At 30.2% G+C, this 26,179-nt stretch overlaps 1 protein-coding gene across 28 annotated transcripts in view; it reads right to left on the bottom strand.

Annotated features, from left to right (window-relative positions):
• Window positions 1-26,179, bottom strand: part of LOC130678154 (collagen alpha chain CG42342-like) — a 172,546-nt gene that overhangs the window by 39,264 nt on the left and 107,103 nt on the right. For all 28 annotated transcript variants that reach the window (XM_057485157.1, XM_057485159.1, XM_057485163.1 and 25 more), the window contains exon 2: window positions 155-234. In XM_057485157.1, the coding sequence (XP_057341140.1) occupies window positions 155-234 (80 nt within the window). The remainder of the gene's footprint in view (window positions 1-154; window positions 235-26,179) is intronic.

The following is a 26,179-nucleotide window of genomic DNA, read 5'->3' as shown; positions in this document are numbered from 1 at the left end:
ACACAAAAAAAATCCATGCTTAAAACATAATAATTGTTAAAGTTATTTTTTTTAGACCCATGCACAAAAAAATTATTAGGTTGGAATAAAAAAATGGTTAAGTTAACAAAAAAAAAAAAATAATGTAGAGTTAAAATTAAGAAAAAAAACTTACAGGTGGTCCAGCTTCTCCAGCGTCACCTTTTTTTCCTTTTTTACCCCGTTTTCCTGGCGGCCCTGGTTCACCTGGTGGTCCTGTAACAGAAAAAAAAAAACAGAAGTAAATTAAATGTTGTTGATTTAAATTTGGCGACTTGGATGATAAACAATAAAAAAAAAAAAATGTTGAGAGAAAATGCGTAAAATCTGCAAGACCTTTACTTTAGTGACTTCATTCCTAGTTTAATCTACACCCTCGGGCAATCGTTGAAGTCTACAACGACTCCGACTCTTACTCTGAGCGTTAAAAGGGGCAAAATAGAGGATAATAGTGGGGATGATAAAATGGGAAAAAAGTGGTGAGAGGTTTTGTGTGAAAGTGGGAAAGAAAAGAAAAAACAAATGTATATATATATGATAGAATGGAAGCTAAAACGGGAAAGAAGAAAATTTTTTGGGCTTTAAGAGCCAACGTAAACCTAATTTAAGGTGTGAGCGAGTGAGAAAAAGTTAGTGGATGACGCTTACGACAGAGGGCGAGATAATCGTGCTTTAAAAGCCAAAGCGTTGATCCACGGGATCTCAGCCGAAACTTTCCCCACCGTTTTTTTTTTTCTTTCTAGTGATGTAGGTATGTCAGAGTGAATAAGTGAGAGAAAGAGAGCGAGAAAAAGAGAGTGTCCAATCTCTCTTTTGTGTTTACTTTCGGTGTGTGCCTGTCTCCATTTCTCTTTCCTACTCAATTTTTCGATCTACTTTTCCCGAGGGAAATCGTCTCGTCGGTTAGGAAAAGGCATTTATTGTTTGGATAAACACGGAAAATACGCTCTCAAGATTTTTATATCCTTTTATGTGTATATATATATATATATATATGGAGTATTTATTCTTTACAATAGAGTTAATTTATTTACTTATAATTACAACTGTTGAAAATTCAAATTTATCAGTTTTTCAAAATTATCCAACTTACTATGGAACTATAGGAAATTCTTGAAAATTGTCCAGATAATTTAACATAATTAATGACATGTCTAGAAATTCTAGAAAATTCAAACATCAGATGGAAAATTTAAAAAAAAATTATCTAGAACTTTTTAAAAAATATAAAACTGTCTAAAATATTCGAGAAAATTTTCAAATTGCATGAAAAATTCCACAAAATTGAAATTTATCTAGAACAATTTCTCAAATTATTGAACTGTCTGGGACATTCTAGAATATTCAAAAATCATACAGAAAATTTGAAAAAAATCTTCTATAATTTTTTAAAAATTACTAAACTGTCTAGAATATTCTAGAAAATTCAAAAATCCTACAGAAAATTTTTAGAAATTATCCAGAACATGTTTAAATAGTAAGCTGTCTATAATGATTCAGAAAATTTCACAATTATCTAGAGTATTCTAGAAAATTTTCTAAAAACTGTTTAGTAAATTCAACAGAGTTATAAAATCATCTAAAATCTAACACATTACTGAACTATCTAGAAGACCCAGAAGAGAAAATTAAATAAAGTAATAAATTTACCCAAAATTCTGTAGAATTAAACCTTCAGAAACCTTCTAGTAAATTTACAAATTACAAACAAAAAAAATTAGTTACACAAAAACAAGTAATTTAATTTTCTATCGACTAAATATTAATTTTAAAAACAATTTAATAAAATTTGTGAAATATATAACGTCATTACAATGTCAAAGTATCATAAAACAAGTTAACTATAGTGAACTAAAAATATAATTACTGTAGTTGAATTATTCAACTCAACATTTAAAAAAAAAAAGAATTTAATCAAGTCCTCGCTAAAGCTTGCAGCACTTTGTTACGTAACAAATATATATTTATTTATTATATCTGTATCACAAAGTTATACAATGTTTTATTCTATAAACTGTAATATTAGTTGTAGCGTAAATTCCATCGTAAAAGTAACTCGTTATTTGTCGAGTCGTCTGACTCAGAAGCTCTGAATCTCCTTAGTAGTTTTCTATCTCACTTTTTCACACTCGTTAGCTACATCTGTTTCATTTCATTTCTTACTCTCTCTCACTTATCGCATACATGCATCAGATGTATTCGGTTATTCACGTCTGCAGGATTTTATTCCATCTCTGTTAGTTACACTCAAAAATACCGTGAACACGTTTTCCGTCATGACGGAAGTGTTGCCACTCGGTTTCATCTTAGCAACCGCAAATACGATCGACGTGTCGGGGTGCAAAGTGTTAGCAAACTTTCCTCGTCAATTTATACACGACAAGTTTCTCAACGAGACTAACAATATTTTTTCCTTCTTTATATATATATATATGTATATAAATATATATATTAGGGTGACCAAAAGAAAACCAACTATTTTTCTTTTCCTCACCCGAATTTTCGTATGAAATTTTTTTGGTTGTACATGTTTTGAGAACCCTCTCAAAACAGGAGATCGACAAAAAATTTTTATAGGTCGCTCACAAATTTTGAAAATTTCAAAAATATTCAAATTTCACGAGAAATAAAAAATTCGAAAAAAATCCCGATTTCAATCATTTTTGAAATTTTCCAAATTCTTAATCGACCCCTTAAAAATTTTTTTTGAGCTGATTTTTGGAGAGGGTTCAAAAAATTTTGAACAAACAAATTTTCATATAAGACTCGAAAAAAAAAATGGTTGGTTTTTTGGGCCACCCTAATATATACATACACATATATATTTTTTTTTCTACGACAGAACAGTTATGAAAAATTTTTTTTTTCTGAGCCTAATCGAGCTCAATATTTATGAAAAAAAAAATTAATGAAAATTTTTTGATATTGAAAAAATATAATAAGACTTTTGTAAGCTGTATAATAATAATAAAATTCAAATTACGCTCGCAATAAAGTTTATTTTACCCACATACGTACAAATATTTAATAAAAATTCTTTAAAACAAAAATAAAAAATAGTCAATAATTTTATTCGGACGACAATTTCCGTAATAAAAAACGACAGTTTGAAATTTTTATATACGTATATATATTTATATATAGATGTATTAATATATATTTGTACGGCGTATAGCTTGAGGCATAAGTATAATAAACTCGACGTAAAAGGGAAGGAGTTTATGGTAGGTAACCTGAGGGTGAAAAGAGGATGAAATAGAACAGAACAGAGAGACATTCCTTTGGTCGCGTATTCTCAGTAAATTGCGAATATCGTGACTTCCCGCTCTATATCTTTCTCTACTTTACTTTACTATTTTTTATTCCATTTATAGCCATCTCGTAGCATTAACGAAGGCTCAAAATCTTCTACCTCCAACCCCTAACAATCTTTCCCTCCTTCTATGCTACACCAAACTCTATACATATATAAATATATATGCATTACATCTGGGACGCTGGTTAATCGTTGAAACGAGCATGGAATTTTCGGGGTAAAAGCACGTTCGACCCTCTAGGCATGTCGCTTTTCTATCTAACTATCCTGCTTGCGGCCATCTTGACAATGTCCTTTACAGTTTTATACATTTTGTCTACTTTGTATTATTTAACTTATTAATTATATTATATTATTCACGTAAAAGAAAAGAAAAAAATGTTTCATTTTATTTTTATCATTCTCTTAAGTATATGTTGAGCTGGAATTAATTTTTTTGAGAATCCCAATAATTAGTCTCAAAATTTTTTGGCTAATTTTTAAATATTTTACGGAGAATAAGATATTTTGATAAATCCTGAAAAAGAATAATCATAAATGACTATGGATCATGCACATCAAATATAATCATGTATGATATTATCGATGATCAGACGTATCAGATATGACCATGCATGTTATAATGTATGATTATATTTCAAGCTTTATATGCTGTCATGACTTCACATATGATTATATATGATAATCAGATATAATTGTGTACAATATCAGATATGATCCTACATAATAATAACTATTATGATGCATGGTCATACACAATCATATATTGAACCATATCTGATGAAATATGATCAATATGATCATATATGAACTTATGTTAGATCATAGATAATCATATCTGGTCGCATGTGATCCATCTAATCACACATGGTCATATCTGATCACGTATGATAGTATCTGATCACATGATCTATCTGATCACATATAGTCATATCCAATCACACACGATATATCTGATCACATACTATAGTGTTTGATCACATGTTATAGTATTTGATCACATGTTATAGTAATTGATCATATATGATCTATCTGATCAAATATGATAGTATCTGATCACACATGATCGTATTTGATCACATATGATAGAATCTGATGACACATCATTCATCTGATCACACATCATCCATTTGATCACATATGATCTATCTGATCACATACGGTAATATCTGATCACACATCATCTATCTGATAGCATATGATAGTGTTGGATCATATATGATAGTATCTGATCACACATGATCCATCTGATCACATAATGTCATATCTGATCACACATCATCCATCTGATCACATATGATCTATCATGATCAGACATGGTCATATTCGATCACACATCATACATCTGATAGCATATGACAGTGTTTGATCACACATGATAGTATCTGATCACACATGTTCGTATCTGATCACAAATGATAGTATCTGATCACAAATGATAGTATCTGATCACACATGATTCATCTGATCACATATGTTCATACCTATTTATTCCCAAATATAGTTTCTAATATAAAGTGTTCAAGGTACTCATCGTACGATCACTAGAATCTAAAAAATGAATTGAAAATATGAAAAATTTGATATTGAAGTCTTAGTAACTGCAGTTTTTTTTAACTATCATAATTTTTTATTATAATATCTTTACACTGTACGTTAACGCAGACATCCAAACGAGTAAAATAAGTAACAGATAATAATTATATGGCTCTTGAAAGCCGAGTAATTAATTTAAGATGACCTTTTTTTTTTCATCATTTGAATTTGTTTTTATGAAAATAAATATGGCGTAAAAAAGAATAACGATTATAATAATTTTTTTAGTAACCCTTGAGCTATAAAAAAATGATTATAATAAACGAGTGAGTTCGATGGAGTGAGAAATAGTGTTGTAATGAGAAAGGGGTTGTTATCGATGAGAGAGATAGTTAGATAGATAAAGTGTATGATGATGTACTTTCTACGTTATACTAACTGTCTCTTTTATTCAGCCGTTGTGTGTCATCGTGGAAATTCGATAAGGGTAGTAGGAGGCTTGCTAGTGGAAAAAAGGAGGGGGACGAGCTGCGAGTGGGGTGAATTGAGTGCCGGTTTGAAAAGGGGACGCAAGGGTGCGAAACACGTAGAAAGAGAATTCAATGGCATGGGGTTGATATATAATAAAGCGAGGGAGATAATTTTTGCTGTAATCTCGAACACAGTCCACTAAATGCAATTAAAATGATCAGGCAAGTGTGAATCGAAAGATTTATATACTTTTGTGGTTACTAAATAAGTCGGAATAAATTTTTACAATAACTTGAGTTATTTTTTTTTATTGCATACGTGCTATTGATTATTGAATTTATATTAAAGATGAAGTGAATCTCTCACTTTATTTGAAAAATTTTTTTAATAATGAAAATTTTCAAGTTCTTCATATTTATTGCTAACCATTTATACGTTTTTATATTTTTACGATCACTACACGGAAAAAATCACATATGTTCATATATGAATCACATATTCTTATATAAATTATATATAAATGCTTTTGTTGTATACATTTAATTATCATATATGAACATATGTGATCCATAGATGATCATATGTGTCCAATTTTTAGCTATGTATATATGACCATATATGACAGCATATCTTCAGTTTTTATTTATGATTATATATGTGGCAAGAATGTTGTTGAACTCATCCAAGCATCATATATAAATATATACGATCATATGATCATATATGGTAGACTTTCATATATGTTCAGACATGAATTATATTTGAATGACACATAATCATGTAAGCTCATATATGAGCATATATGTTACAAATACATCTGAATATGAATCATATACGCACATAAATGGTTCATATGTGATCATATATAAGCACATCTGTTGCATGTCCATTTAAATATGAACGTACATAGGCAGTAAAAAAAGTATATGATGATATTAAATCATACAGATCAGATAGGTCAATTTATATATGTGAATCATATATGCACATACATGGATCATATATGAGCATATCTAGAGTACTACTGTTTTTACTGGATGCATCTCAACGTCATATATGAATATATCAACACATATGATCATATTAAATCATATATAAGCACATATGTTACACATACATCTGAATATGAATCATATATGCACATAAATGGTTCATATATGATCATATTAAATCGTACAGATCAAATACGGTCAATTGATATATGTGAATCATATATACATTGATCATATATACATGGATCATATATGAGCATATCTAGAGTATAACCGTTTTTACTGGACGCATCTCAACGTCATATTAGGATATATTAACACATATGATCATATAAAATCATATATGATCATATGTATTTGTTCCGCTGGAAGCTTAGTAGGTATTTTTCAAAAATGGATAAGTTTTTCAATTATAATTCGAGTTGGCAGCAAATAAGGATCTTAAAAATTACAATTATGATCCGACAATTTTCACAATTTTTTCCTTATTAATAAAAATAAATTAACAAGTTAAAAAAATTTTTGTCATAGTTGCATACTCTCAGTCTAAAAAGACTTTTATTCAATTACAAAAAATACAAATGCATTTTTTTACAATCCCTCGAAGCCAAGTAATTAATTACTAATTTCGGGAAAATGAAAATTGTAAATATAAAAAAAGTTTTCATTTCAATTTCTCGTTTTTTATGAACTGTATACATACAATTCCAATGGTTGTTTCTTCTGTTAATAACAAAAAACGAACGCAAACCTCTATTTAATTAAAAATAAAGCCAAAAATAGAAAAAAAGACGCGACATAACGGTGAAAACAAGCTAACCACATTTATATAATTCTTATTTAAATTTTATTTTTATCACATTCATGTACTAAAATTACAAACATATATCCATTTTACCATGTATTCCTTAATTATCACGAATAGGTGGACTAGGAAGCGTGACCTCAGGGGGTTAATTAAACTGCAGCATCGTAAATTCACAAGTGCACTCATGTATGCATGTCCGATGTTTCTTTTTACGTCCTTACACTTTTTAAACTTCCTTCACTTCGCCATTATTTATATTTTTATTTTTTTCCCTCCATTTAACCCAAAAAACTTACAAGCGAGCGAAAAAAAAATTAAGCTCCAGATAAATCTTTAATGCGATAAATTCTCTGCCCAACAAAAGTTAAGCGTAAAAAAAAATTCTTGTACAGAAGACAGCAAATTATAAATCTGAGATCATAGATCATAGATCGCGCATCAGTAATTTTTGTTCTGCGATTAAAAAATATATTTTTTAAAAATTCAACTGATGAAAAATCTGAACACGTGACTTAAAGTTGAATAAAATCGTCGAAGCAATTGATCATTCACGGAAGAACATGAACAATATTTTTTTTCCCACTTTTTTTGGGAGACTCAGAGGTAGGGAGAGAAAATAGTATTTTTTATTCTCACTTAAAGTTAAGTTGATACACAGTGCGTCTTGGCGGATGTAAGAATCGTCTTATTCGTATTCTTCTCTGACTTGTTCACCGCTTTCCGATTTCACGGTTGTATTCCTTGAGTAAATTTATGGCCGAATCGAGTGGGGTATGTAAATTTTTTGTTACGTATTGCTTCGCAGTGTTTGTGTAAATGTTTGTCTGTATGTGTGTGTGAGTGTTTTGGTAAGTGAGAGAGTGTATAACAACTGTATTTGATACTTTAAAGTATCCTTGACACTTGAATAAATCATTCTGATTATTTTATACACTTTATTTATATTTTTATTTTTATTGTTTAAGGTGATAATTTATTATTTTAGTTATTTATGATTTTAGTACTTACTTTTTTTTTTTCATAGTTTTTTTTTGATTTCAGAGATATTTATGTGATAGGGATGTAGGATGTTGTTTAGAGTGTCAGTTTTAAAGGGTGGATATAAAATATGGGCTTTTTATTTTAGAAAATTATTGCGCCAAGTAATTTTACTTGTGAACTTTTTTTATAACAAAAATAAATCGTGTATAGTTAATATTGTAACGAGAAATTTTTTTTTCAGATAAAAATTGACGATTTAATTTTTTACTTGGCATTCTGAAATATTTATTATTTTTTTTTTTTTTTTATGAATTACTAGAGATTTTTGCGATCTTGGTTATTGAGAGAAAAAAAAAATTTTTAATTTTTATAATAATTGACGTGTTGATTTTTTACTTGGCATTTTATATATTATTTTTTACGAAGGAATTACTTGATTGTTTCTCAGAATTGAGAACAAAAAAGTAGAGTTTCGACTTTTTAAACGAAAATTTGTACTAATTAATATTTTACTTGGCGGAAAATTATTATTAGTCATTTTGATACTTGTCAGAGAAATTGTATGCAAAGTAAGAAATTATACAAGTACTTTTTTGGAAGATAAATATATTTGTTACTTGGCATTAGTCACGTTCACTACACATTTTTTTTAAATACAATTTTCATACAAATATTAATAATTATCTTTTTATCGTAGTAAATTCTGTGCCAAGTAAAAATTACTTGGCAATATAATAAAAATTGATGGTAAAAACACTGAATAAATTTTTAATCAAATGCAATTTATGTATTCTTAGACATAATAAATAAATGCCAAGTACATTTTACTTGGCACAAATTTGATTTTTCAAATTTTTGAATAATCAAAACCTCAACATGAATATTTCCTAATCAACGATGTCTCTTTATTTTTAAAGCGCTTACTTGGCATATTTACTGTCAAATAAATGTCTCCTTTATCGTAAACACTCGATATGAAAACAATTTCAATTGAAACGAAACAATCGCGATTTATACATTTTTATCTTTTTTAGATTGAAGAACTGAAGAAAGAATTCGACAAAACTATTTAATTATTTTACAAACAAAAGCACTTCAAAAGAGGATTTTCTAAAGCATACTAGCGAGGGTCCAAACAAGTGGGAGGAGGAAAAGAACCGAGTGTTGCAAGAACAATAGATATCAGTTTTGATCCCTCGCTATCTCTACATTTGGCCCTCGAGGGAGTTGCTTCTGGTCTTGTGTATCAGTGAGGGGGTTGGTCTCTTGATATATGGTCCAAGATATCCACCGCACTCTTACTTTTCCACTCTCTTCAACTCTCAGTTAGGAATCTTAAGCTTCGGGGCACAAATCCTCTTGTTTAACTTTTTTTATACTTCATTTCATTTTTTTCTCTGCTATCTTTATTTTTTATACATATCACCCACAAATGTCAACTATTTACTTTCTTTTATCAAATACATTTTTTGTCATATTTATTTGTTTTTATTCCAATTAAACGGTGCGAGTACAATTTACTTGGCATCATTTGTGAAAGCAATTATTGCAAGAATTCATTTGAAATTACGAAAAAAAAGAATAAAAATAAGTAAGATTTTAAAATAAAATATGAAAAATCAATGCCAAGTACTTAATACTTGGCATTATTCTTAAAAGCTATTACTGCAAGAATTCATTTAATTATGAAAAAAAACATAAATAAGATTTTTAATTAAAAGACATAAAATTAATGCCAAGTACCCAATACTTGGCATGGTTTTCTTACTACAAATTAAGTTACCAAATTTGAATTTAAGTGGCAATTAATTAAATAAATATTCATATTCATTCTTACAAGTAGATATTTGCCAAGTAAAAAACTGCGTCAATTGTACTTGGCACATTATTCATTAAATTTCATGAATTTATTTTTCTATCGTAAAATTTTATCAAAATTTTTATTGAAAAATTTTATGCTTGTCATTATCAGTGCCAAGTAAATTTTACTTGGCCCAAATTGTGTGATGCGATTAATAAAATTTGAATCTAACCATAAAATTTTTGCAAAAATTCCGAAGAATAATAATTTAATTAATTAAAAAAAAAATTAGTAATTAAATTAAAAAAAAAAATTATGAGTAGACTTGGATGTTTTTTAAAGCTGGATTAGAAATCAATTAAATTGATTTAATAAGATCGTTATCAATTGGAGTGTAATGAAATCGTAAAGTAATTAATTTAGACGAATAAAATTGTCAGAAAATTCAATAAAAGTCAATTTACAGAATTGTCAAGAGTAAAAGGACACGATTCAACGTCTCGTGGGATTGCTAATCTGTCTTTTTTTTTACTTTCTATCTTACACAGTTGCAACTCATTTCTTTTCTTTTCCCACTTTATCGTTAATTCTTTCTTACTCCAACTTACACTTTATACTCGATGTACTTTCTTACTTCAACACAGTTATTTTCTCCTAAATCTATCTATATCTATCTGTCTCAGTTTAATAAACCTCTTGGACCAACTCACACTCTGTAAAAAAAAGGGAGATCCCATTAATCCTTTTTGAGGAGAGAGGGATATTCGACTTGTGGCCACTCGAAGATAACTCCCAAGCCGGTTCCTATCTTTTGCCGACCGGCTTCCACCATTCGCGGGTGTTGGACAAAATAAAACCATACGAGATGAAAGTACTCATATATATATATATATATATATATATATATATATATATATATATATTGCTATCTATATAGTGTAGTAAAGAGAGCCAGGAGATCCAGTTGGACCTCCCAACGTCATTCCAATTCCCATTAAATCTATTGGTTATCCGCTCGAGATATAAAGGTGCTGGCTATTTCCTTTAACGCTCGGAAAATTTTTCAAAATAAGTATGTTTACTTGATTTAGAGTAATTGGTTTATTGCTTTCTGAACAATACCGTCGTATATATTTTTAAATTTCATTTCTTTTCATTTCTATCTCAGGCGCGAATTATTTTAATTATTGATTATTTTACTCGGCAGTGGTGACAATCAATTATTCAATTTTTTATTTATATCATCAATTTAATAAAAATATTTTTTGAACTGATAGGTGCCAAGTAAAAGTTACTTGGCATGGAATTAAAATTTCATTTGTGAATTTGATAAATTTTATCATCAAATCTATCAATCAAAGTAACTGGACATTTTATGAATGATGAGAATGCCAAGTAATTTTACTTGGCACAATTTTTTCAAGGTAATAATTTGATTAGCTTGTACTGTATTGAAAAGTCATTATTTGATATTCATTTTACCCTATTGACTATAATGACTTTTCTTTTAAAATCGTGCCAAGTAACTATTACTTGGCAAAGGGTATGGAAAAAAATTTTAATATTTTTGTATTTAAAGCCTGATTTAAAAACTTAACTATAAATAAAGAAATCTTTTTTTTTATTGGAACATTATTCAAATTTAAAGTACTTGGCTCGCCCACAAATTTATTCTTACTTGTTTACAACTCAATTTAATTGTGTAGAAAGTATGAATATGATCGAAATTTGTCACTTAATTTTTTTACTTGGCTGTTATCTTAAATATACTATTTTAAAACAATAATAAAATGCCAAGTACTTTTTAAACAACATAAAAACAATTTTAAAAAATTCTAAAAATTACAATTACAATTTATTACCAAGTAAATATAATTCTTTACTCCAAATGAGAAGTATTTTATTACTTGGCACACAAACCACTTATTACTTAATAATTTTACACTAATTCAATTTTCACAAATCCAATAAAATTCATCTACAATAAAATCCTATCAAATAAATGATAAGATGCCAAGTAATATTTACTTGGCACTCTTCCCACCTCATCTAATTTTTATTAAATCTTAAATCTCATTTTAATCTCCATATACCATCTCCAGCAGATTTTAATTCCATCCCATATTTACTACTTGGCACGGCATTACAGCCTTCTAATATAGAAGTAAAAACAAAATCGCAGTCGTAAATATAATGATATTTTATATCATAGTTCCATAATGAATATAAATCTATATAAGTCTTAAAAAAAGAAACATAATAAAAGTTAAAGTAATCTTGACAACCGAGAATTATTAAACATGTCGCAAAGCCACGTTGGAACTTTTGGCGTCGTCTGTTGGTTGGTACCAACTGTAACATCAGCATCACAACCACCACCACCACCAGTACCAACAGCAACAGCACTATTCTGCACTAGGTAAGGCTTTAGGATACCTTGTCAAATGGCTGACGGGTAACACAAGTGCACTCGACGAGAATGGCGGAAATAACGAGGAAAGTTACGTTAAACAACCAGACAGACATTTTCCCCTTAAACTCGTCTTTTTCACCTAGTTATTCTCTCTCCTTCTTCCTCTTACCCTCTAACTCTTACTTTTCTCTCTTCTTTACTCATTTATATAATTTCTTTTTAACTCTTTTTAACTCTGTTACTTTTCATAACTATTTTATTTTATTATATTTTATTATTACTACAATCTTTACACTAAAGTATAAAATTACTTTTTGCCTTGTGTATTCCCCATTGGTAAAAATTCCCACGATTCCTCTTCCATGTACACATGTGTATATATATTTATATACACAAACTAATTTATTCATCAATTATTCATGAGCTTTTAGTGTTCTTTAATTGATTGTTTTATTCATCAGGCGATAAAGAAATTTTATATGGTAAATATATATAAATTTTTTTCCTTTTGTTGTTTATTGTTTTCTAAAACAATAATAATAAATGTCAACTGCGATTTATCTTGTGAATTATACTTAAGAAATAAAATTGATTTAAATTAACCGATAAATTTTTCTAAGTGATCAAAATTTATAGATATTTATAATTTCTATATATATATATATGTATATAAATTTTAGTGTGTAGGTACACGTAAGCAATTAAGATTTTAGTGATCAATAAATTTGACGTATTCATAAATTTGATGGAAGTCGCGACAGCTATAACACCTAAATATGTTCTGAATTTTCTGTTTCATTAAAAAAAAATATATATGTGTAAATATATAAATAAATGATATTCTTGGAAAACTTTTGGTTTGGAGTAAATTTAATTTTTGATGAGAAGCATCTTGTCGCAACGTGTAATTTAATAGGTTATTTTGTTATAATGTAATTTTTTGGTCGTTAGTTCACGGAAGTAAATGGAGACGTGATGATTAAACTTAGTTCGATAACTATGTTGATTAATTGTATTACTTGTTACAAGTGTCTGGAGAATAACTGATTTTAATTAACTCTCAGTTGCAACACTATATTGATTTCGATGTAAAATATATAGATGCACGTTCTATGTTCTAGATAGAATGTATCGTGTTCTATACAGGGTAAGAAATATTTTGCGGATCACTATGCCAGTATGGGCGTGAACGCCATACTGTATGGTATCGAAGATTTTTATAGGTTATAAAATTATATGCATAGATGATTCAACCATTGCAGGAATAGTAACATTGGCAATAGATGGCGCGGACGCCGCAATGTCAGTATGGCCGTCAGGCCCTTACTGTATTGCCGTATCCACATTGCTTCTGGCCGATAAGCCTAGTCTAACGACATCTATATAGTTTTGGTGGTAATACGATAGTATACATTGATTGACACGCCAGAAATTATGGCGGGAAAAACTAGTAGCATTGTGCTCTCGGCATTGTAGTATGGGTCTCAGGGCCATGCTGTTTCGCCGTGCCTGCTATGCATACGTGTGAGCAATACAATAGCTCCAGTACTATACAGTATAGTAAATAACGCCATACTTCTGGGACTCATTACAATACTGTCTTGGAATATTTCACATACTATTTTGTATCTGATCTTGAGACCATACCAGCATGGTGTTAAACGCTATGCATTTCTTACCGTGTATAATCATACATAGATTATATTTTTGATCATATATGAATGATATATGAACTATATATATTTATGTTTGGATCATACATTATCTTATATGGTCATTGAGTTCGATATATACACATGTATGATCAGATTGGATTCGTACATAATCATATATATTCATCTATGAGTCATAAATACTCACATATATTTATATATGTATCTTAAATTGAGACATATAATCTTATATGCGCAAGTTTTTTTATATATAATTATACATGACCATATATGAACGATATACATTAATCCATGAGCCATACATGTCCATAGATAATCATATATGCTCATAAATTTTCATATATGGTCATATATATTCATCTATAAATCTTAACTCAACACAAATAATCATATAAGCACGTATATTTGTATACATATATATAATCATATATTAACCATATATATTCATCTACGAGTCATATATGCTCATATATGATCATTTGTGCTTATAAATTTTCATATACACTCATACATACTCATATACATTGATATAAATTATATAGATTCTTATATGATGCTTAAACATATATGATTTTTTCTCATGCACAAGCATAAATTAAATTATAAATAAATTATAATCTTCATTAATTATAAAATGGCAATAGAAGTAGAAGAAAATTTACTATCTATATCTATAATATTTTTATATCATTCATCATAAATTCCCCGTATTATAATTGCAGTACTTTCCTCTGCAATAACCTCTATCATTTTATGTGTTGAAAGATAATATATTTTACGTTTATTGATCTCTATAATTACCAGCTCGCCCGTTTTTAATATGAATCACTCATAATCATGAGAAAATGATCTTCATAAAAAAAATAGCACAGGAAATTGAGAAAGTTATAAATTATTAGAAAAAGAAAAAAAAATTAAAATATAAAAGCGTATTACATAAAAAAAACATTAATAATGTTTGGATAATGTTTTATACGTTGTAAATATATTTATATATAGATATTTGTTGAGGACCATTGATCAAACAGAAATTTCAAACACATTCACTACATCACCGGTAATTTAATTCCGTTAGAGTAATCGATACGATCCCCATCATCTGTCTACGTAAAAACCGCTACTACGTCCCATTGGAACCACGAAACCCCACGATATCACCACACACCCACACACACGCTGATACACATACATAGAATTCCATGAGAGAATTTTTCATTTAGTTTAGTTTCTTTTTGCTTAACTTTTGTATTCTCCAACATAAACGGATCGTCGGATCTTTATCCACCCTTGCATTCAAGATCCAAGCAAACCCTAATTTTTTCTTTTCCCAGTTCTCATTCCGTTACACTTTTTTGCAATGAACCATATGCTGCCAAAACTTACCAAGGGACGAGAGAATCTACTTTACCCTTCAACTTGATACTTTGCCCTCAATTTCGGGCTCTGGTCATAAAGCGACAAAACGCTCCAATTTCGGCAAATCCAATAACGGATGAAATCCATCCTCCATTTTGATTTAGGAGATGATCAATCCATTTGCTTATCAAAGTCTACTTTGTCAAAGTGCTTCAACGCAGTAAGTCTGGAAAAACTGATCAAGAAGCCGAAATTATTGGAAGTACTTCCGGAAATCCATTCCCGTCCCACCATCAAAGTAATCATGAAGACAAAGAAGCGTAAGAAATGTGAAGGACTAAATTGAATGGCAATGAATATGCAGAATGAACGTGCCCTTTATCGCGCCTTAGTAATCATCATGATTGCCACAATAATAATAGTATTTAAACCACAAACGCCTTTGCCTAAATAAAGAACTAAGAGAACCTCTTGTTGCTTTTAGTTCAGCGTCAGCATACACTTTCTTACAAGATGAGCTGGGTTGAATTGCATTTGGGTTTTATATAACTCCCAGACAAATAAATCCAAACAGGAGAAACAGGCTTCACCCACGTGCGTGTGTTGGCCAACTTGTGTGTTTGGTTCTCTATTGTACTGCGGTTCGTTGGATGCATTATTGTGGAGCCAAATACTAAGAGAATGCATAAGTTTTAAAGTTACGATTGTTGGAGTGAGAGAGTAAGATAGATCTTGGGATTTTTACCCAACCTAGCCCATCAGACACACAACTGTCGCTTTGTTCAGCTAAATTACCATCACTACACCAAGTGATTCACGGACGATTGTAACGAATTGCATCATTTAATGCTGGTATTCATCAACTCATTCACCGTATCATTCATTTTAATATTTATAGACTGCTTTTTATCAAAACTGGGTTGAATATATTGCGTATAGCTTATGGAAAAAACTAATGAATACTAATGAAAATTCATTAGTGTTGAATAGTGTTTCACTAGTGATCATTAGTAGTCCAATTAGTAAATCTTGCAACACTATGGGAAGTGATGAGTGTTGATTAGTCTTTTACTCATGATCATTAGTAGTTCGATTAGTGAGTCTACAGCACTATTGAAAGTGATTAGTGTTGATCAGGCTTCCAATAGTGTTGATTAGTAGTCCGATTAGTAAGTCTACATCACTATTGAAAGTGACATCAGTATCGATCATGTTTCAAATAAAAAAAACTCTAACCTTAAAATTTTATATTTAATCGCTATATAAATACAGTGAGATTTTATAAATTGCTCAATCATCGCGATTAATATCATTTGCATTGTCAAGATTATTGAGATTTCTATGATAAATATATAGACCTTCAAAATAATCATAACTATTGAGTCCGTGGTGCCGGCAGAGTGGTACAGGCTTCAACTGATATGCAGAAGGATCCAGGTTCGAGCCCCAGTAATGACCATTAATTTTTCATCGATAAAAAAATTAATAAACATCAATTAATCAGTACAAATAGTAATCCAAGTATATATGATTGGATCCAAATTTTTATTATCGGGTTACACCATCGATACTAAGGAATAAGTGCACTACGCTTATGACACTAAAAGTACTGAGAACACTAACTAAGAACACTAAACGCACTAATTACACTAAACAAACTAATGACACTAAAGCATTAGTGCGCGAAGATACTAGTCCATTAGTTTTTCATTAGTGTTTTCCAATAGTGTTTATTAGTATCTTTTCGTGATGCTAAGGAAGCAAATCCAAGCAAATGCTTCTTTGAAAGTTGATTTTTCGTTGCATTGTCTTGACAAAAAAGCAAATGACAATAAGATGTTGGGAGTGTCAGTGACTTGCAAGTGTCATTGTTTCGAATATAGGACTCTCAAAGTTGGTTTGAGTTGGTTATCACGAAGTACGATAGCCTCGATTTAATAATAGACTCTTCCTTGTCTCTTTGTCTTTCTTGTATACATTTAAGTCCCCCTTCAATAGGCACTCGTATAACCTATACTAAGAAAGGCCATCAAACCCTTTATGGTTCAACTACCATTCGAACACTACTATCGGATACTTCGTCACTGTTATAACAAACTTCATGACCCTAGAACTGCTACTGCGATATCCCTGTGTAGACACTGAAGCATGATCCATCAATGCTTATACCCACTATTGCGGCTATTCTACTACTACTTCTCTCTCTATCTCTCAGGAGCTATACACACCCTTTTGTGAAAACCGCGATTGCTGGAAACCTTCTTGGTACTACTCTGTCGTATCATGCGGCCAAACAATCTACCATTAACTAATTAATCTTCGTTAAGAGCCGCTCGGATTACATCGGGATCCAATTCACCCTACTGGTAAAGTGAGAGGGCGATCGCTTTGGCTTCGTCCTTTGATATTTAATTCCATAAAAGTGGACTATCTTGTGTTACTAATTGAACTTTCTTGGAATTCACTCACTATTTCACTTCATATTTATTCAAATAAAAATATATGGGGGAAAACAGCCAACTCAGTCGATCAACGGAATGTTTTCAAATGATGGTTTATTTTAGAAATACTGAAGTCCCGTTAAAAATGACTACTGTACGAATTAAAAAAAAAGGGTTTTAAAGCTTCGAATCTCAACTTTCCAACCCTTATATTTGTAATTTTGTATCATTTATCATGGAAAAGTTATCTGAAGATAAGTAATGAAAGTTAAAGTCATGAATTTTTTTTGGATTCAAAATGCCCTCACTATAAAAAGTTTGGTTGATTAATTCCTACGTCGGGTTCCGTTAGATTAGTTTTTTGAGGTTAATCTAGTTACTTGTTGAACTCTGAAGTTATTTCTCGCTGATTATTAGTTATTGAATAGGGGCGGGCAAATGGTGATCGAAATTAGAATCGAATAATTCCAACTATTTGGAAACTATCGAATCATTCGTAAAGTTTTTGATTATTTGGTTCGGATTTGAATATCCGGTTTGACTTTTGAATAATAAGTTGTGACTCATATTTGATGAATTATGACATTTTTTTAAATAAAATATGAATGATTCGAAAACTAACGAATAGTGTGGAAACTGATGAATAATTTGAACTTTTCAAATAATTCAAATCTTACAAATGCTTCAAAAATCTAGTATCTAGAAAATCATAATTCAAATCTAGGGAGATCTAAAATTTCGAATAGATCTCAGAAGATCTCTAATGATTTTACATCTATGGTGATCTCAAAAGATCTCTACCGACTCCAGCAGATCTTCGAAGATTTCTTAGTAATATTTAGAGATCTATTTAGATTTATGAAGATCTGCGCCGATCGACAAGTTAAAAACATCAATTCTTTTTATTAGGGCTACAGATGTCAGAGATCTCCAACGATCAAAAATTTTCGTGAATTTCCAAAAACTTTCGTAGATCTAAAGAAATGCCAGAGCAGTTATGAGATCTACCCTGATCTTCGTAGACCTGCTAGAAGTACAAAATCTTTTTGTAAAAAATCAGATCGTAGATCTGCTGTAGATCAACGTAGATCTAATTTTCTTTTTCCCGAGTAATAATTCGATTTCAAATAAAATAATTTTGGAATCTACAAATAATTCGAAATTTTCAAAATTATTCAAAATATTCGACTCTTGTATCGAAACTCGATTCAAAACAAATAATTCTTAAGTTCAAGTAGTTCGCACTTCTCCTTCATTGTATAAAACATCGCTTCTACTTCGCTAATCGATAATCGCACACTGACATTCTAGCAGAATTTATAAAACACCCGTCTTCTCTTTCCGCTTATACAGTCATTATTAAAAAAAAAAAACACTATTCTGGACCAATAAAATAAATTCTAAAAAAAGTTACTAATAGAAAGCACTGCATTTATTGATATACTATCGATAATGATCACTCTGATGTTTACATACACCGAGAATGTTGATTAAATGATCAAAAAATGAGTAGAAAGTAATCGACAAGAGCGGCAATTTGGCTAAACATAAAATAGCAATTAAAGTAAACTATAATTTGTCGGTTATTTTATACTCGACGTCATTATTAACAATATTTACATTTTATTTTTATTTTCTGTCGGATTTTTTAATTGATCATGTTAATATATTTTTCTTAAATAATATATTTAACGTATATAACAGGTTAGGTTAATCGATAATCTACGGCGGTCTATAATTGATAATTGGAGGACAAATTGTCGTCGTAAAGGAGGAGGAGAATCATAAAATACAAGACTGGTAGTATGCCAGTAGCTATATTATCATCGAGCAAGCAATTATGTATAATGAACCGATCCTCACGATATAACCTTAAAGTACTGGCCACCAGTCGCGTACTCAGAGTAGACATTGACGAGTTATTGCATGGTAATATTTATGATAAGAGAATAAATAAATTATTTTTAACGCTTTTTTTTTATAACCCGAGACTTTAAAATAAATTAATCAAGATGAGAGAATAATAAGATCAGAAGATCATTTTCTATATTCGTCTCTCAGACTAGCTTATCCATAAATTGGACTAAAAAAACCAGTTTCCTTTTTATTATCCTATTATAACGGATGCTCTTTTGGCCTCATCAATCAGGCTCACAAGACTTTGTGTCATCGTAAATACCCTTGTAAATGTCCGTTAAAAGGTTTCTAACTAAAATCTTAGTAACAATAAGCACATCGGCTCGTATTCAATGACAGTTAAGTCAAAGGAAGGTCAAGAGGATGATCTTGTGTTGATAGATTGTTTCAGTGAGTTTTTTTCTAAGTGTATTAGACGTGTTATATGACATGAAGTCATTGATTATTAGGGATCTGTGGGATGGAAAGAAGGCGGGACTTTTAAATTTTGTCATTTTGTAATTTCAGTGGGTTGAATAAAGCTGGTGTTAGAGTCATTGTTTTTTTGGCCAAATAGTGGTAGGAAATTAATTTTCATGAGAGTTTTTGATAGCCCTTGCGGAAAGAAACAAATGAACACTATTAAAAATACAAAAGTGTTGAATAGTGTTTTACTAGTGATCATTAGTAGTCCAATTAATAAATCTTGCAACACTATGGAAAGTGATGAGTGTTGATTAGCCTTTTACTCATGATCATAAGTAGTCCGATTAGTGAGTCTACAGCACTATTGAAAGTGATTAGTGTTGATCAGGCTTTCAATAGTGTTGATTAGTAGTCCGATTAGTAAGTCTACATCACTATTGAAAGTGACATCAGTATCGATCATGTTTCAAATAAAAAAAACTCTAACCTTAAAATTTTATATTTAATCTCTATATAAATACAGTGAAATTTTATAAATTGCTCAATCATCGCGATTAATATCATTTGCATTGTCAAGATTATTGAGATTTCTATGATAAATATATAAACCTTCAAAATAATCATAACTATTGAGTCCGTGGTATTGGCAGAGTGGTTCAGGCTTCAACTAATATGCAGAAGGATCCAGGTTCGAGCCCCAGTAATGACCATTAATTTTTCATCGATAGAAAAATTAATAAACATCAATTAATCAGTACAAATAGTATTCCAAGTATATATGATTGGATCCAAATTTTTATTATCGGGTTACACCATCGATACTAAGGAATAAGTGCACTACGTTTATGACACTAAAAATACTGAGAACACTAACTAAGGACACTAAACGCACTAATTACACTAAACAAATTAATGACACTAAAGCATTAGTGCGCGAAAATACTAGTCCAATAGTGTTTTCTAATAGTGTTCATTAGTATTTTTCCATAGGGGAGAGATGACCAAATAATTAACACTTCTTGATTATTTGTATCTCAATATTCAAAATTTAACGAAAAATTAAGATTAGAATCAAACTTTTTAATTCAAATATTATTATTAAGTCGACTCAACACTTCTTGCTCGCTCTTAATTTCTAATTATCGAATTGAAGTATCCAATTAGTAAAAAAAAAACTTTTGCACCTCGATATGATAATTCTAATCAAAGTTGCAGCCTTATGCCAATAAATTTATTACGGATTATTAGCTTACACACTTTAATTCTCACCCTTTCATAAAAATAATACCCGTAAGAAATGAGGATAATATGAGAATTTAAATCCAATAACTTTTTTATCCCCAATATGTATATATATACATACTTTTTTCTCTATTCAATCTATTTTTTTATCTACCAAATGCAATAAAGATCGTGGCAGGTTGTCTTTCAACATCAGCATGATCTTCAAAAGCCTCGGCTATTCATTCCCAAGTAATAGGGATAAGCATCAAGTCTTGAAGCTGACGTAGGTCGTACCATAACTCGAGATGAATCCATCTCGAGTCACTGAGAGACACATCCATCGAATCTTAGCTTCCGGCGTTTTCTTCATCGATCCTGCAAGACCAAGATGACATCAGGTACTTGGCTTACGTACTTAACTTTTTATTTTTTATTTTACCCTATAACTATACACACATATATGTCCTCATGTACTATAGAAAAGCTAATGTACAAGCAAGATTTAATCATCGCCAGGTGTTTTATAGTTGTCGAGATGTTGGACATAGTCACCAAGGGAAATTGGTTCGTACTTAAATTGTCCAAGGATTTATGCACCATGAAAGCTATTTATGGATACTGGCTATTTATGACGTCTCTTCTTACGTGAATAAGCTGCTAGCTTTTAACGACTCAATGTCTTTTCATGCCTGTGTTATTAAATTTTTAATAATTTTTAATTTTCAAATATCAATTAGAGAACACGAGACAAGATGGTCATCTTAAGAACTTCATCTCAAGCCCTTACGGAAAAAAAATTGATGAAAATCTAATGGACTAGTATTTTCACGCACTAATGCTTTAGTGTCAATAGTTTGTTAAGTGTAATTAGTGCGTTTAGTGTTCGTAGTTAGTGTTCTCAGTACTTTTAGTGTCATAAGCGTAATGCGCTTATTCCTTAATATCGATGGTGTAACCCGATAATAAAACTTTGGATCCAATCATATATACTTGGATTACTATTTGTACTGATTAATTGATGTTTATTAATTTTTTCATCGATGAAAAATTAATGGTCATTACTGGGGCTCGAACCTGAACCCTTCTGCATATCAGTTGAAGCCTGTACCACTCTGCCAACACCACGGACTCAATAGTTATGATTATTTTGAAGGTCTATATATTTATCATAGAAATCTCAATAATCTTGACAATGCAAATGATATTAATCGCGATGATTGAGCAATTCATAAAATTTTACTGTATTTATATAGAGATTAAATATAAAATTTTAAGGTTAGAGTTTTTTTCATTTGAAACATGATCGATACTGATGTCATTTTCAATAGTGATGTAGAGTTACTAATCGGATTACTAATCAACACTATTGGAAGCCTGATCAACACTAATCACTTTCAATAGTGCTGTAGACTCACTAATCGGACTACTAATGATCATGAATAAAAGACTAATCAACACTCATCACTTTCCATAGTGTTGCAAGATTTACTAATTGGACTACTAATGATCACTAGCAAAACACTATTCAACACTAATGAATTTTCATTAGTATTCATTTGTCTTTTCGTAAGGGGGGCCATCATCTTACCCCCTCTTCTCATTATAATTTAATGCATAGAAAAATCAATCAACTTTGTAGAATTGATTCAAAATAAAGAAGAAAAACAACATAAAACAAAACCAAAGTTAAATAAGGGTGAAAAACAATTGGCAATACAAATAAAATGGTTCGTCGACCTCAACCACCGGAAATTGGGACCCGGCGCGCCGAGGGACTCATGAACCGTCACAATGTTCCGGTCGTCGAGCAATCATGTTTGGATCGGCACTTACGACTCTATTCTATTTTATTTTTATTATTGTTTTTTTTTTTATGTTATTCACTTACAAACATGTTAAGTAAAAATATAAACTAGACTATACAGACTCTTGTAGAACTAAATTTATAAAAAGGGGAAATGTAATGACTTATTTAAGTCTCCTTGTAGCAAGTAATCGATAGATAAATTATAAATAAGCTAGGGGATTCAGAGAAAGCTTTATTCGAGTGATAATGCAAGTCTTACAATTTAATTAAATGGTACTTTGGTTCCATTAATAAACGGTTTGCTTATAGTCATAGTATTCTCTAAATAGATATTTGTACGTATGTATATTTATAAATATATATAGGGTAATAATAACTGGCTGAAACGGATCATTCTATGCTTCATAAAGCCCATTAATAGTTAAATCAATTTCAATTGACGTAATTTATAATGAATGACTTTAAAATTTATATGTGGGGACGGATAAATGTTAAATGCATGATGAATTATTGGAACATGACATTTCATTTTCAGAACTATACAGGTTTCTTTGATGTAAACTCCTCATTAGTGGCAATTTAAAATACTACATTCGAAAAACATATTTTTTTTTTCGAATTTTTTTTAGTTTTTAGAAGCAAAATTTCAAAATTTTGCAATTTGATATTTCCGTATCAAAAAAATCCATACAGGAATCCAGCCTAGGTTTGTATGTTGGTTCCATGGCGTTTTCGGATAGATTCCCATATGGTTTCTTATAGAAACATTAATCTGTTCTTTTATTCATATGGGATAGACGATAGACATAGAAATTCAGATACCCTGGATTCTATAGAAATTACTTCTAGAGAAACCCACGACCATATCAATTTCTTATAAAGAAATCCATATACAGTAGACTAGCGATTTTCTTCCGGTCCTCGGGGATGTTTGGAAGAAAATCGAGAGAAGGTTAAAAAGGCGTGGTAATTGGAAGTGGGGATACGTCTGTGTAAATGTTTCGTGTATATGTGCAAGTATAAAGGATCTTCAAGGAACATAGTGTAATATTCTAATATCTAATATTTATCATTTAACTCATCATATCGATATATGAAATATAGTTATAACTATTTTGATTTTTATTCATTGTAGAATTAGTAACATTATTTGAATTATCGTTACAAATCTTAATTGACAAGGTCCTTATATTATTTCTTTTATCCAAAGTAATGTCAAAACTGTTATTAACCATTTTTTCACGACAAATTTCTGAAAAACTTTTCTTTAAAATGTTAATAGCTATTTTATTTGATCTTTAGGTTTACTAAATAATGCGATAATAGCAAGAGCACAAGAAATACTTTTTAATTTGTTTTTAAATATATCTGTAAATTACTGCAATACGGAAAAATGAAAAATAAAAAAGTAAAAATATAAAAATAATTAAGTTGTAAAATAAGTTACATTTTTAATTGTAAAGATTAGTCTGTTAAGATCATAGTTTGTCAATTACTAATATTTTTTTGAATTTTCGAGTACATTGCTTACTACAAACTAACACTTACATACTGTCAGGTAAACCAGTATGGAAAGGGATCTGCGGGCGGAGCTACAAGGCAGTTAAAGTTAGAAATGACTTAAAAAAAGGGTCAAACGGAAAAAAATTAAAGCGGAAGAAAATCGCGAGTCTACTGTATTCAAATTCTTATGTTAAGTTCCTAAATGAGAATCCAGAGACCTACAGTTTTCTATGTGGATTTTCCATATGGGAAATAAATACCCATGGTTTCCTACATGAATTCTTATATAAATCCATACACTCCTATATTAATTCCTATGGTTTCTTACATAAGTCCATACTTTTCTATATGAATTCTTATAGGTTCCCATGCAATTCACCATGGACTTATTTGATAGGGTTGACTTTATTTAGCTTTTGATCTAGATAGATTTAAATAATGAAAAAATTAGATGCAGGCTTAATATCGTAGATCTAAATTTTTTTCCAGAAATTTTTCGAAAAAAGACAAAAATCAACGTACAAATCAAAACACTAGTTGTTTCGAGTACTCGAGTTTTGATTTTCAACTGAAGGTCGCGAGTTTGAATCCGGATGAAAATTTTGTTCACAATTTTTTTTTTTTTAATTTTTATTTGGTGCTTTTACAGAACTTTTGCTACGATAAATTTGACTAGCAATTTAAAGAATTTTTTACTAAAGTAATTAAATTGAGAATAAAAACTTGACAACTTTAAACAAACGATAAAATTGTTCTTAGCTTGAAAATAAAACTTTTTCAAACTCTTGGGAAAATTGATGATAGAAACGATTGAATTGCAGTATTCAATGACATTTTCAAGCTTTTTTCATTAAAAAAAGAAATAAAAGTAAATAAAAAAAAAAAAAAAAAAATTGATGGATACCATTAATCTAAAAGCGTTTGAAAGCACACGAAACCGGGTGGTTAAACTCGTGAGATTGAAGTTTGTGATGATGGAAAAGGTGTAGTAGTGTGTTGAGAGTCTAGTGTAGAGTTGCAGCATCTAGCCCGCGGTGGTCGTTTGGTTCCGCACGAAAGAATTCAACGAACGATGACTCTTTGACTTTGACGTTACACTGGCTTCAACTTTCTTCGAGTCCACCAGAGCATCGTCAAAGCGCGTACAAGATCCTCTTCGATGTACATATGTATACATACATACATTAATATATATAGATATATAGATATATATTTGACTCGGATGACAGACTAAAGAAAGGATCTGTTCGATCCTCTTTACATTCATCTCATCTTTTCTTACATCAGAGACTACAGACTACTGTCTGCGTCTTTTACCATTTATTTATATATTATTGTTATTTTTTTTATGCGACGTCACATGACGTAAGAAAATACGCCCTCAGTACTAGCCGAAATGACAGTAGTATAAAAAAAAATGTCTTTCAAGTCTACAAATGATTGCTCTATTATTTTACGAACTTTTGACTCTACAAATAAAACCAAATTTTCAAAAACCTGGGGCAAAATAAAACACA

This window comes from Microplitis mediator, chromosome 1, assembly GCF_029852145.1.
Source record: "Microplitis mediator isolate UGA2020A chromosome 1, iyMicMedi2.1, whole genome shotgun sequence".
Taxonomy (NCBI): domain Eukaryota; kingdom Metazoa; phylum Arthropoda; class Insecta; order Hymenoptera; family Braconidae; genus Microplitis; species Microplitis mediator.
Note: the sequence above shows the minus strand (reverse complement) of the source record. Positions and strands in the feature narration are given on the sequence as shown.